The following is a 13,910-nucleotide window of genomic DNA, read 5'->3' as shown; positions in this document are numbered from 1 at the left end:
GATAAAGTCTGTCGGTTTGTTTTATGCAAAGGAGCTCCGGCTTAGCAGTTTACTGAAGATAGGACTGTAAAATGCACGTAGTGTGACAGACTAGTGCTTTTTACTTGCCGTGCCTAAAAGTTCATTTTTAATATAGAAACCCTTAAACGCTCTACATCCTCAGCGAGGGCCCCATCCAGGCTTCAAAAGCTACGTATAATTAGATTAACCTCACTGTGAATCAGTATCTTAATTTGAAGGTTAAAAAAAACAAACATGTATATATACATGAGCTGTGCTGATGACACCATTCTGTAAATGGCAATATTGAGGAAGTCCATTGGCTGGTCCATAACTGTTTAGGTATTTGGTAATGATATACTTTATGTTTTAGCTTCAGTTAGTTTAATATGTTGCCAAAATAATCTAGTTTAACGTGTACACCATGTGCACGATTTTACTGTGTTGGGTCTAATCTGACACAGTACGATATTACATTAAACAGCGTTAATGTTACCACGCCATTATTTTGTGAGGGGACAAGAAAAAAAAGAAATCATCCTTGGCAGCCGTTGTCTGATTAGCGACTCAGTCTGTTCCTTTGGCTTGTCTGAACATCATACAAGCCGTGAGCTCATCGCTTGTCTAACCTGGACATTTGATACTCCTGAGTGCTGCAGCATGTGCGGCTCCACCCTCTGGAGTGTTATCAGCATATTGAAACTGACAGCAGGAGCGTTGTTCGAAATGTTATCCGACGCGCCTGCATTCACTGAACAGATTAGGCAGCACACACATAGGATGATCTTCTTTTTCGCTTCTCCATCTATACAACCGCTGTGACCCTCCTTACTGCTGACACTGTGCCTTCTATCTTCTGGCCATGTTTTGTTGTCAGTGGTACTCATGCATATGGACTGATCGGCGTAGATTTTTGCAAGTGCTAGTGTGCCAATTCTGGGAGGTCTGCCAGCCGGCATACAGCATGCGTGCTTTCACTGCAGGGGACAAAACGGAAATGACAAGGCAATCGCCATTCTGTCAGCATTGCCATGGTAGCACAGGCACGGCTGTTTATCCCAAGGTTAATGGGATGACGCCTGGAACTGAAAGTGCCAGATTGAGAGAAACATGTGCCTGTTTTACTTAAAAACAAGTAGATAGCAGAGAGCAGAGTCACATCACACAGAGCTAAGCCCGGAACAGCTCGGATTAACAAAAATGAGCAAAGAATGTTATAGGCCTCACCCATCTTACTTCTAGCGAAGATTGTAAGTAGCCCAATGAAGGCTTGATTACATAAAATCCATATTTAGAGGTGATGTTTTAGCAGTAAACCTGCATTTTAACCCATCAAAAAAAAGTCGGCATATAGACATTTTAGCATTAAACCTGCAGGAATAAAAATAGTTTTACCTTGGTGAGGCTTTTTCAGCATGTTTTGAGCTGATTGCTGTTTGGCTATTTATTCTTTCTTGTCAGAGGTTTTGTTTGCTGCTTTGTGCATTGAATTTTCTGAACCAAGATTACACCTTATAATAACCTATAATCATTAGTTAATTGTTAAGCAGTTATTGCATACAATATGCCCCCTAAGAATGCAGTGTGTTGCAAATCCCCCAAAGACACCAAACTGCATAAATGAGCCACTTGTCACTCATCACCATCTCTTTTCTTGCAAAGAATTAGAAATAGCTGACCAAATAAAACATTTTTTTGATGATTTAGCTTCTACTTTCTTTCTTTCTTTCTTTTTCTTTTTTTTCTTTTTTTTTTATTATTTAACCATATGATCACATTTGTGAGCTTTTGTTTTGATACCACTGGGTATTTATTAATTTAGTATCTGCGCAGCATCTGAGCAGCATCTAGCTTATTCTGTAGAACTGAAGAACTTGATATTTCTAACTTGCAACTGGTCTTGAAAAGTCACGCAACCATGCTTCTAATCACGCCTGCAGTTACCAGCTGAACTGCCATTTAGTTTCATTCTTTCCCCCTTCTTGAATCCCACGGCGAACTGTAAATGTGAGCGGTGATTCATAGCATTTGAACCATGCTGTGATTTTCCGTTTAAGCTGGAGATATTCCTGAGATAGGAGCTTTTACATAAGCGCAAGTCATTTATTTTTGTTTGTCAAATATATGCTCATAAAATCTAGCATACTCATTGAACTACCTGACGGCACAAAAGATTTTCAGTAGAATAAATGTGACATGTAGCATATTGCAGGAGCTCTTCTTACAGAGCCACGTACTCAGTGTGGTTGAAAATACCTATAGTGTGTAGTGTTTCAGATAAATCATTTCACCGCATTTTGGAACTAGTACCTTTTTTTAAATTTCTTCACCTCAGCCTTATAGAGAGGAAAGGCTGCAATGAGAAAGGCTTAACCGCTAGGATTATAGTCATTCTGATGGATGGTGATGAGACAGATTAATCGACTGCTGTGTAACCCGCACTTATCTGATTTTAGCGCTGCTCCTCCCTTTCTCTTCTTGAAAGGCTGAATTATTTCTCTTGCAGTAAATGGGATGTAATGTTTGTTTCACTGGAAAATTAGCAAAAGATTACACAGTTTTACACTTCAAATGAAGGAAACCTGTGAAACAGCAGTCAATCCAAATGTGCTAGTTTAATAACATTTACATCTGAACTTTGACTGAATATCATATTGCTTACCAACAATAATTCAAAGTTGTTTTTATATTCTGTGACTTATTCATTTTTAAATATGTTATCAAGGTCGGTGAAGCCTTGTGGATCTCAGTAACATCTTAAATTTGTTGTGGTTTGAAACGATTCACTAAAGGGGGAGAACGGGAAAGCAAGAGAATGAGGGTTGAAATTGCCCACTGCAGAACCAGAGCAGTTTTTAGGGTGATGGATTTTTTTTATTTAATTTTTTTTATCTGTAGCTTTGCTAGCCCCCATAGCTCGCTTTGTCAGTTAGGGAAATGGTAAGCATTCAGAGCAGTTGGAGACATTTCAGACCGCTCTGCCAAAGAAAACATACATTTTCTGCAAACACAAATGAGACTGAAGCAAGTCGTAGCCAACTGTACGACTACCTCAAATGTGTACTTGTGTAATTGTGTGTGTAATGTATAATTTTATCAGCAACATTGGTAACCAAACAAATTTTCAATCTGAAAACCATTTATAATTACACCTCTGCAGACAACCACAGTTGATTTTAAAATCAAACAGCCAAGATGTGATTGAACTGTAGATTTTCAGCTTTAACTTAAGAGGTTTAAACAAAATATTGCTGTAACTATTTAGAAATTGCACGGTACAATTTTCATACATTTCCATTTCCGGCAGCTTAAATGGACAAAATTACACATTTTAAATGTAGGAATTGTTTTTAATACTTGGATGAAAATTCTTAGCTTTCAGTGACTGTCAGTGAACCACCTTGAGATGTTCTGTCAGGCTTTCACTGCAGTCACCTTCAGTCGATGGTTGTTTGAACATCTCTCTGCCTTCAACTTGTCTTCACTAACTGGAAAGCGAGCTCTGTTGGGTTGACATCACGTGACTGACTTGGCTGCTGAAGAATATCACGACTTTTTTTTTATGCACAGAGAAGCTCTTGGGTTGGTTTTGCAGTGTCCTTTGGGTCTTATCCATTTACCCCGTGAAGCTCTGTCCAATCAGTTTTTGTAGCTTTTGGATGAATCTGAGCAGAGAGCATAGCCCTGTACACTTCAGAATTCATCCTTCTACTTCTGTTAACAGACTGGTTTTGTTGGCAGTCATGCATGCCAGTGGCATAACATTGCCTCCAATATGATTGACAGATTGATGTGTTATGCTTTCAATCATGAGCTGTTCCTTTCCTTCTCCGTTCTTTTCTCTTCCTATCATTCTGACAGAAGCTACAAGTTGTCTAAGTCTAATCTGTCCTTCCTGTTCTTGAGTGTAACCAGTGGTTTGCACCTTCTTGGAAGTGATTGTTAGAATTTTGAACGAGATTACCTACTTGAAAGGTTGTCTTGATTTAGATTGAGTTAGATGGATTTTCTTTAACCAGTGAAAGAATTTTTTGATTCTAAGTATTAGATTTTTTTTCTTCTTTTTTTTTTTAAAATGAAGCAATATAAGAATCCAACTGCTTTGTGATCCCGAGGATGTTTTTGCTGTGGTTGCTGTATAAAATCACTTTGAATTGCTAGATATTTGGTGGTTTGCCTTAGTAACAAGCAGCTTTTTACATTATAGGAAGCAGTTGTTTCATTGTTGATGGGAAATTTAATAATTACAGAACTTTCATTTAAAAATTAGCTTTTTAAAAGAATTGGTCTTGATACACTTTCCATTTAGATAGCAAGGTTGTAACTACCTTAAAATACAAGTTAAACATGATAAGGGAAAAATTTACATTTTTACACAAAGGCTTAACAAACTTCTGTGCACGTAACAATGTATTGCATCATGGTCGACATTTGCTCCACTTTTATGCAAATCCTTTCGGGATTTATGATTGGCAAGCAGCTTTGACTTGCTTCATAGTATTACTGGTTTTTCATAATGGAGTCCTCTTTCCTTTTATGAAATATTAGGCTTGATATTGGTACAAATATATTGGTGAGTCTACAATCATGACTGATAAATATAATCCCGCTCTGTAGATGTACTCATTAGTTAGAAGTGTAGCTCCAATCCATTTAAATATTTCACTATGATTCAGACCTTATTATTCTATACTCTTGTAGGTGGTCTTGTGAATTTGGTGGACAAATCAAAGATATTTCCTTGATTTTAGTGCACTTTTAAGAACCTGGCCCTTTTTTATTTGAGCGATTAATAAAGCAACTTCCCTTTCTGGATCTGCACACACTTCAAGTGCATATTTGTCCTCTGGTTGATATGTGAAAACACTGATTATTTCCAAATAATCTTAAATGTCACACTATCATTTTAAGAGACTTGTGCTCAGCCTCATTGGCTGCAAGGTATTTCAATGCAGCAAGCCCTAAAGCCACCCTTGATTCGGCGTCTTCTCATGAAGGGGAGTTCTTATATCTTTTTCATAAGCCTGTAGCAAAGTTGCCCTATGTCTGTGGGGAATGGGATCATGAATATTGTGTTAACCCAGAAAAGTTAAAATCCATGCATGCTTCCTTGTTCCCCTGATCCCCTCAGCTTTTGTTGTTGCGTTGGCCAATTGTACCCGAGAAGAGATCAAGGGGACCCCTGTCGGTTGTGGATTATTCCTTTGTAGCGCCGCCACTGTAGGGGATAGAGGATTAGAAAAGTGCAGACAGTGGATGATGATGTTACAGGAAGTTCGTTTTCAGCACACACAGCAGATTAATGGTTAATCTGGAGTATTTTCTGTTGAATATGTTTAAATATTTGTTGTAGGTATTGTCAATTTTTTTTTCTATATTTTGCTTTGTTTCAAGGATGGAAGGAGAGATGGGTGCCCATCAATTCTGTGCCCACTGTAGGCTCAATTTCAATTAGTGCAGCACGATGGGATTATGCTTCCTATGTATTTTCATATCATATACATAGACAATTAAGACTGGAATTGCCTTTACCCAGATGATGAATTTTCATAATGTTTACATGTTTTCCCTGCAGTGGGAGGGTGGGGTGCGAACAGATTTAGAAGGCACTGCAGCTCAGTGAATATAGCACAGAATCCTTATTGCTGCTGTTCCAGTAATTTCTATGTGTTTCTATGTGTGTGTCAGAGCCAGTATTCTTAGACAGATGTGATTTCTAGGGGCTAGTCTGCATTGTGCATAATCATCATACATCTTGTGTCTTTTATTTCTGCAGGAAGCCATGGACCTCGAGGCTGGGCAGCCTTATACCCAGAATGTGCCGGAAACAACCAATCACCTGTGGACATTGCAGATGAACAAGCTCAGATTTCTCAGGAGTACCTGAAGCTGGAGCTCGACAAGTTCAACACAGAGTCCTCCAACCAGACCACGATGAAGAACACTGGAAAGACAGGTTTGCAGTAGAGAATTTGTTTATCCCTCATTCCAAAAATCAATGCAGCAGCAATACCAATCATCTTTAATTTCCACGACTGCTATTTTGAGACATGACATGTGATGGTTACACAGTCAGGGAAAAAATGATTTGAACCCCAGCTGATATTGTAAGTTTGCCCACTAACAAAGAAATGATCAGTCTATGATTTCAGATGTGGGTTTATTTAAACAATAACCATAAAATCCAGAAAAATGCATTTCAAAAAAGTTATAAATTAATTTGCATTTGCATGAATGAAATAAGTATTTGCAAAACATGCTGTAGTACTTGGTGGAAAAACAATTGTTGGTAATCATAGACGTCAGACCAGTCTTATGGTTGGTCACAAGTCTTGCACACATCTCAGGGGGGATTTTGTCCCACTCCTCTTTGCGGATCCTCTCCAGGTCATTAATGTTTCGTGGCGTGTTTGACAACTCGAACAGTCAGCCCCCTCCACAGATTTTTGATGGTATTTGATGGGGCAATGGTGGCTCAAGAGTTGTCAGTTTGTCTTGTAATCGAAAGGTTGCCGGTTCGAGCCCTGGCTCCGACAGTCTCGGTCGCCAGTGTCCGGAAGCCTCGCCTCTGTCAGTGCGCCCCAGGGTGGCTGTGGCCACAATGTAGCTTGCCATCACCAGTGTGTGAATGTGTGTGTGAATGGGTGGATGACTGAATGTAGTGTGAAACGCTTTGGGGTCCATAGGGACTAAGTAAAGCACTGTACAAATACAGGCCATTTACCATTTACCATATTAAGGTCTGGGGACTGACTTGGCCACTACAAGACCTTAATATGCTTCTTCTTGAGCCAATCTTTTGTTGCCTTGGCCGTGTGTCACTGTCATGGTGGAATACTGACCCACGACCCATTTACAATGCCTTGGCTGAGGGAAGGAGGTTCTCACTCAAGAGTTGACATGGCCCCATCCGTTCTCTCTTTGATGCGGTGCAGTTGTCCTGTCCCCTTGGCAGAAAAACACCCCCAAAGCATAATGTTTCCACCTCCGTGTTTGATGGTGGGTACTGTGTTCTTGGAGTCATATGCAGCTTTCTTCCTCCTCCAAACACGGCAAGTTGAGTTGAGGCCAAAATAGCTTGATTTTGGTCTCATCTGACCACAACAATTTCACCCAGTCCTCCTCTGAATAATCGAGATGTTCAGTGGAAAAGTTGAAACAGGCTTGTACATGTGCTTTGTTGAGCAGGGGGACTGTGCGGGCACTGCACGATTTCAGTCCTTCTCGGCGTAGTGTGTTGGTGACTATGGTCCCAGCGGCCTTGAGATCATTGACAAGTTCCTCCCAAGTAGTTCAGGCCTGGTTCCTCACGGTTCTCATTATCATTGAAACGTGTGAGATCTTGCGTGGAGCTCCAGACTGAGGGAGATCGGCAGTTATTTTATGGTTCTTCCATCTGCGAATAATCGCGCCATCTGTTTTCACCTTCTCACCCAGCTGCTTTGTGATGGTCTTGTAGCCCATTCCAGCCTTGCGTTGGTTCACAATCTTGTCCCTGACATCCTTGGAATGCTCTCTGGCCTTGGCCGTGGTGCAGAGTTTGGAATCTAGATAGAATGATTGCTGCTATGGATGGCTGTCTTTTATACAGGTAACGAGTTGCAAAGGCTCCCAATGTCAGCTGTACAAAATACACCTGGGAGCCATAAATCTTGCTGATTGATCAAATACTTATTTTGTTCATGGAACTTTTTGAAATGCATTTTTCTGGATTTTTTTTTTTGGGGGGGGGGTTATTGTTCCTGTCTCTCACTGTTCAAATAAACCTTCCATTGAAATTCTAGACTGACTTACAAAATCAGCTGGAGTTGAAATCATTGAATCCCTAACTATATACAGTGGCTTGCAGATTTTGGTACCCTTGGTTAAAATTTCTCTTCCCGTGAATACACAAAGTGAGTAATGGATGACCTGATTTTCAAACCAGATACATTTCTTTGATAATTTGGGCAGGATTATTTAATCATTTCCATCATCTACTGTTCAAAATAGAGGAGAAACACGAACCTGAAGCATGAGACTGAGCACGGTCAGCTCTTAGTAACACCCATTCTGGCAAGTATCGTAGTTTGTAAACACATTTTTCAGCCAGCTTAGAGTCTTTCATTTTAGGTGTGCTTTTTCAACCCTTTTCTTTACAAAAGTTCTGTGAGAGTCTTTGACCGTCTTTTCTTTTATGATCCACAGTTGGGGTGGCTGTCAGGGCCTGTGCTTCTTGAGATACTCCACTGCGGATTTTAAAGTGTGTTTAGGATCATTATCCTGTTGTAGAAGCCATCCTCTTTCCTACTACAGCATCTATACAGATGGTCTCGTGTTTGCTTGCAGAATTTGCTGGTATTTCATTGAATCCATTCTTCTCTCTACCACCGAAATGTTTCCCGTGCCACTGGCTGAAACACAAGCCAAAAGTATGATCGATCTATCCCCTTGCTTAGCAGTTGCTACTGTAGTGCATTTTTTTTTATGAAATCCTGCACAAAACAGCTTTGCTTATTGCAGCCTCAAAATGATTTTTTTTACTTTTCCAGTCCACAGAACTCGTCTCTAAAATGCTTGTTTAGCTGTTTATTTGCAGATTTCCAAAGCTGACTTTTCTGATAATGATGCATGAAAGTTTATTTTTCCCACCTGACATTTCCATAAAGCTCACATTCTTATAGCAGTTCTTTCTGGGGGAAAAAAAGTTTTCTGAACTTATATTGACCCTACGGTTCCTGTTCACTGCTATTTCTTAATTATATCATGAACTGAGGAAATGGCTACATGAAAACTCTTTGTTTCTTTCCTTCTCCTGCTTTGTGGAGGATTTTAGCTTTTAGCATACTAAAACGCTGCTTGGAGGAGCCAATTGCTTCTGATTGTTGGGACAAGGTTTGAAGAGTCGCTGTATAGTTAAAGCTTTGATATTTAAATCACCTGGCCTTTCCTAAGGATGATTGTGAAAAAGCCAAATCCCTAAAAAGCTAATTTATCCCAGAGACCTTGATAAAAGATATCGGAGAGCTCAAATCTCTCAGGGTGTAGAGACGGTTATGTGGGGCTCTGTTTTTTTCCTCTCCTGTGCTTAAAATAAATGCAAATTATCTTTTACTTTACAGTATGTGAAAATCATTCATCTTCTACTCACTTAGCTCTTTACAGTAACGGGAATTACTGACCAGGGAAACCCCGAGTTTTCCATGCTACGGTTATATTATACAACATGACTTAAGATTGCTTTAATGTGTTTTACCTGTAGTTGTTTATGACCATTGGGGGTAATGCTACACTCATACAGCAGGAAAATCCTCATCTGGAAATATGGGACTCTGATTTGCAGGATCATTGTAATCATGTAGCTTCACTTTGCATGTAATCACTAGATTAGTCAAAATGTGGTCATTATGTCTAGAAACTGCATTAAAATATAATTTCACTGATGTGATGCAAGACTGAAGTTATCCAATATGATATCAAAATGTAAATCTTTAAGTGATTAAAAAAAATTGCATATGTACATGTTAAACACGGGAGTTTAAGCATGTGGATTTCAGAGATTTTATACTCGAAATGTCAAATTTCAAACCACAGCAGCACAAACACTGAAATTACACTCAGTAGTATCTGCCAAGATTTCTGTACATCTATCAGTGGATCCAGAGATTTCTTTGTTATTGGCTCTACTGTCCTCCTCCTCTGCTCTGCTCATTCTCTTTGTGTTCAGTGCCTTGTTTACAGATGCATTTTGAAGTTTACTTGTTGACTGCTACTTCAAACTGTGAACTTAATTTTTTTTTTATCCCCCCACTGAGCAAATCCGTGGACCACTGGTGTGAAAACCTTGACCCTAATTGATCTCTGCGCTTTTGGCACGGTTCCTCTCTGCGAGTAATGTCATCCTTTGCATTTGATCATAATGAGAGTTTTTAGCCTCCATGACAACCAAGGCCACTGACACAGCCGAGCAGTGCTGCGGGGTGCTTATTTACAAAAATGGAACTAACACGGCTGGGTGCAATTTTTGGACGTTTACAGTACAAAGGGAATTTTGCATTGTTAAAGCACTGTCCAAATCAGGAAAATGAAACTATACTGCCACAGAATATTACAGTGCAAAAGCTAGTTAGATGAGGTCTACTTAATTATTTTTAGCAAATTCATGTCATTGTCTCATGAAATTTGATTTAATCAGTTTCACTTAAATGGAGGTTTTTGGATTTTTAGTGAGAGGACAGGCTGACTTGACTGATGAATTACTGAAAATATTACATTTCCAAGATAAAATATAGATATAGTACTATGCCAGTATCTAAAGCCACTCATTTCTTTATATTTTGTTTTCAAGGCACCACACTCTTGTATTATTTATTAATTTTTTTAAAATGGTCTCATCAATAGACTTTCTGAAGGTCTTTGAAAAGATAGTCAAGTTCCAAAGAAAAAGTTTCACTCATTTTCAGTAGAGTCCTTGTTCCTGACCATATTAAGAGGACTGTGGGTTTTTTCCTTCTTTTTTTTGTTTGTTAAGCCACTTAACAGTGACCTATGAAACACTCAAACATAAACCCCCCCACCTGACTCAATGGATGAACAAGTGTTGTGTTTACACATAACTGAAAACTTAGCAAAGAACCAATTTTAAATTATATCTTCTCTTCGTTACTGTTTTTTGTCTCACAAATTGTATTTACATTTACCACATTTTTGAATAATTGCTGCACCAATTTCCCATTTTTCCTACCAAATTTAAAGAAATGAAGAGCAGCTCAAGACTTTTGAATAGCACTGTACATGATTTGTGTGTGAAAATCAGATTTGTATGGATGAAGGTATAGATTTCTTTCAACCCTAAAATATATATATATAGAGAGAGAGATAAATAAATAAGAGAAGCTCAGAACATGTTTAAAATCAGTGTGTAAACTTTTATTAGCTTCTCAGAGGCCTTGAAATCATCACTTGAAATATTTTCACAGGGTGAGGTTGTTAATACTTTATTGATCCAACTATTCAGCAAAGTGCATGAAGATTACTTTTTGGCCTTCACATTCATCATCTTTTGTTTTCTACATCATTACTTGTTGCATCCTTGATGTGTTTGTGTGTCTTGCCACATTGTTGTTTACTCGGTCTAGCTCAGTCAACAGAATAACAAGAATACAATCTTTTGTTCTTTTGATGGTTCTCAATTCAGCCTATGCCTGAGATGACAAAGTTTATCAAGTGTATTGATTGTAATGGTGCTGTGGGTCTTGGTTTCTTGTTGTTGCCACTAACTCATCTTAATAAGTAGAGCGGTCCTTTATTCCTGACCTGTGTCAAATGTTAGTATTTTGTGTGCCTTCTCCGCTTGGCTGCAATATGACATTTCTTTTTGCCTGTTAGATTATCACAGTTTTTATTTGAGACTCTTCAGTTTTCAAGGTCTGCTTCAAAAGACTAATGCAGGAGGTAGCATTATTGTCAAATCATTAGTCTCAGTGGTATAACCTTCAGTCAAAAGTGCATTACCATATGATCTACTTCTAATTTTGTGTTAGTTCTGCTTTTTCCTAGCCAGTTTTATCAAAAGAAAAAAAATTTGAGCATAAAGCTAACACAATACGCAACAGTCATAGCAGTTTTATGTTAACATTGATTTTTTTTTTTTTTTTTAACGAGCAAATAAAAATATCGTCAATTCCATTCATTTTTTTTGTCAGTGTTTCAAGTAACTTTAAAATAATTTTCCTTTTTAGCATTTACAATTGGCATATAAACACGCACTAAATGAAACTACTATAAAGTTGTAACCTCTGCTTAGGACCTTTGATCTTTAGCGATAGCTTTTTACTGTGTTGTTAATTTTTGATAGTTTCATCCTCTTTGCTTATGGCTCAGTCACACTAGTGTAAAAACAGAACGTCAGCCTCCTTGCAACTAGGAAAACTCGATGGTTTCTTTGTGATCATATGTATTTTATTTTTATTTATTTAAAAAATAAAATGGAGACTGTCAGAGACGGATAGCCAGTCGACCATCTGGTTGCCCAGAGGCTGAGCACGCAACACTGTTGATCACCTTTGATAGCAAGGCAGCTGGACAGGTCGTCTTTTGGGAGGCAACCTAACAAATACAGTGGCCACTTGTTTATCGTGGGAGTTAAGTTCTAAAAATAACCTGTTATCGGTGAAATCCGAAAAGTAGTCAACTTTATTTTTTACAATTATTATAGCTGTTTTAAGGCTGTGAAACCCCTCACTAAACACTTTATACACTTTTCTCAGACAGGCATGAACATCACACTTTTCTCTGTTGTTTAAACACTCTTTGGTGCTACTGCAGGTGCCTCTGACAGTGCAAAACATTTTGTGGACATTGTTGTGTTTGTTGGGAAGATAACTTACAATATACAGTACAGCACTTCAAAGTCACACTGCTAGCGATCGAAGATTTATGTAAATTTGACAAGCTGAACGGATTCTGTACTGTACAGGAGACACGGCACGCCATTGATTGACAATGGTTTACAGCCAATCAGGACGCAGAACACAATGTGGTGTTTAAAAACAAAGAGCATGCAAAATTGCACCAAAAAAAATAAAAAATCAGCGAAACAGCGAGGCCACCTTATAGCGAGGGACCACTGTAATCGTGGTCCGACTCAGACTGCCTGTGGTCACACTCACTGACATTGGCAAAGGTTTGCAAATAGTCACCATCAAATTCAGCCTGTGCCAATGAGCACGACTTGTCTGACACGTCTCCTTGCAATTGGGGATTGGACTCAACTGGTCGCAGCTAGTTGTGTTCTGGTTATATTCCAAGATAAAAGCAAGACTGACTGACTGCCAATTTGCTATGAAATCACCATCCTGCAGCAGCTACGCCACTACCTGTAGAGGAATTTCAGTTTCAGGTCTGCCGAGTGAACAAAGGTGAGATTGGCAAACTTTTTTTTGCTATGTTCTCATGAAGGTTAAGATGTTCTAAATGATCATTTTGATCTGTGATAACCTCTTTACATTTCCCTTTTTGTCATCCTAGTTGTTGATATCATGAATTATAACCACATTAGGTCTATACACCAAGTCTTCTCCATCTCTGTCCATGCAAAGACATCCTGAAGTTGGAGCATTTTCAAATTGGCCAAACTTGTTTTACTTTCCCTCTAAAAGAAATATCTTGTTCTTAGCAGCAGCTTGTTCCACCATGTTCATCAGCTAGCCGCTAACTGTTCCTGTCATTTGGAGCTGAGCTGGTGGAGTGTAGTATGTTTCACAGTGTTTTTGCTGAAAGCAGTTGCCTGCTGATGCTGAAAACTGAACGAAACATTAAAGTCTCAAGAATGAAAGCTAAACAAAAGCTGACACTTTGTATAGAGCTCTGTGAAGGGAAAGGCAGCTGCAGATTTCAGGCACGTTTGTCATTTTTATTGACTCTTCATGTTGTCATGTTTGGCTTTTGTGTTATTTGACACATTATAATTGATTTAACGGCACAAATACCTTAAGTTTTGAAATTGGCGTTTAAAATCCAGTACTTGTGCAAAGTATTCGAGCAATTTTAGCATTTTTCTCGAGATCGATGGCCCGACTCTTTCGAGCGTTGCGTTTTTCAACCCATCATCGCCACCAGGAGGTGCTGGAATCAAAGCGCTGAGTTCCTCCAGGGAGTGGCTTTAACGTTACACTATTTAAAAGTCAGTGTTGTAATTAAGAAGTGAGTGAATAGATCTTAAAAGTTCATTGCGATTGATTTCATGGCATTCCCTTGTGCCTTGACCTGCTTTGAGATCGGGCTGATTGGCTGCCATTCAAGCAGTATTCCTCAACAAAACATTTCTCAGTAAAATTTCAAACAACTCCCAACCAAATTCATGGGGAATCGGAAGGCCCCAGAGACATTTGCATTGATCAAGGATTTACTTTCACACACACTCCCCTTCT

The 13,910-nt window shown here is 38.9% G+C and overlaps 1 protein-coding gene across 1 annotated transcript in view; it reads left to right on the top strand.

Moving 5' to 3' along the window:
• The window catches only part of LOC146518265 (receptor-type tyrosine-protein phosphatase gamma-like), a 111,105-nt gene that overhangs the window by 49,376 nt on the left and 47,819 nt on the right, over positions 1 to 13,910 (top strand). The window contains exon 3 of the mRNA XM_085160656.1: positions 5,777 to 5,956. Within this exon, the coding sequence (XP_085016782.1) occupies positions 5,777 to 5,956 (180 nt within the window). The remainder of the gene's footprint in view (positions 1 to 5,776; positions 5,957 to 13,910) is intronic.

Source organism: Neolamprologus multifasciatus, chromosome 5, assembly GCF_963576455.1.
Source record: "Neolamprologus multifasciatus chromosome 5, fNeoMul1.2, whole genome shotgun sequence".
Classification (NCBI taxonomy): domain Eukaryota; kingdom Metazoa; phylum Chordata; class Actinopteri; order Cichliformes; family Cichlidae; genus Neolamprologus; species Neolamprologus multifasciatus.
The sequence above is the reverse complement of the archived record's forward strand: the minus strand, read 5'-3'. Positions and strand labels throughout refer to the sequence as shown.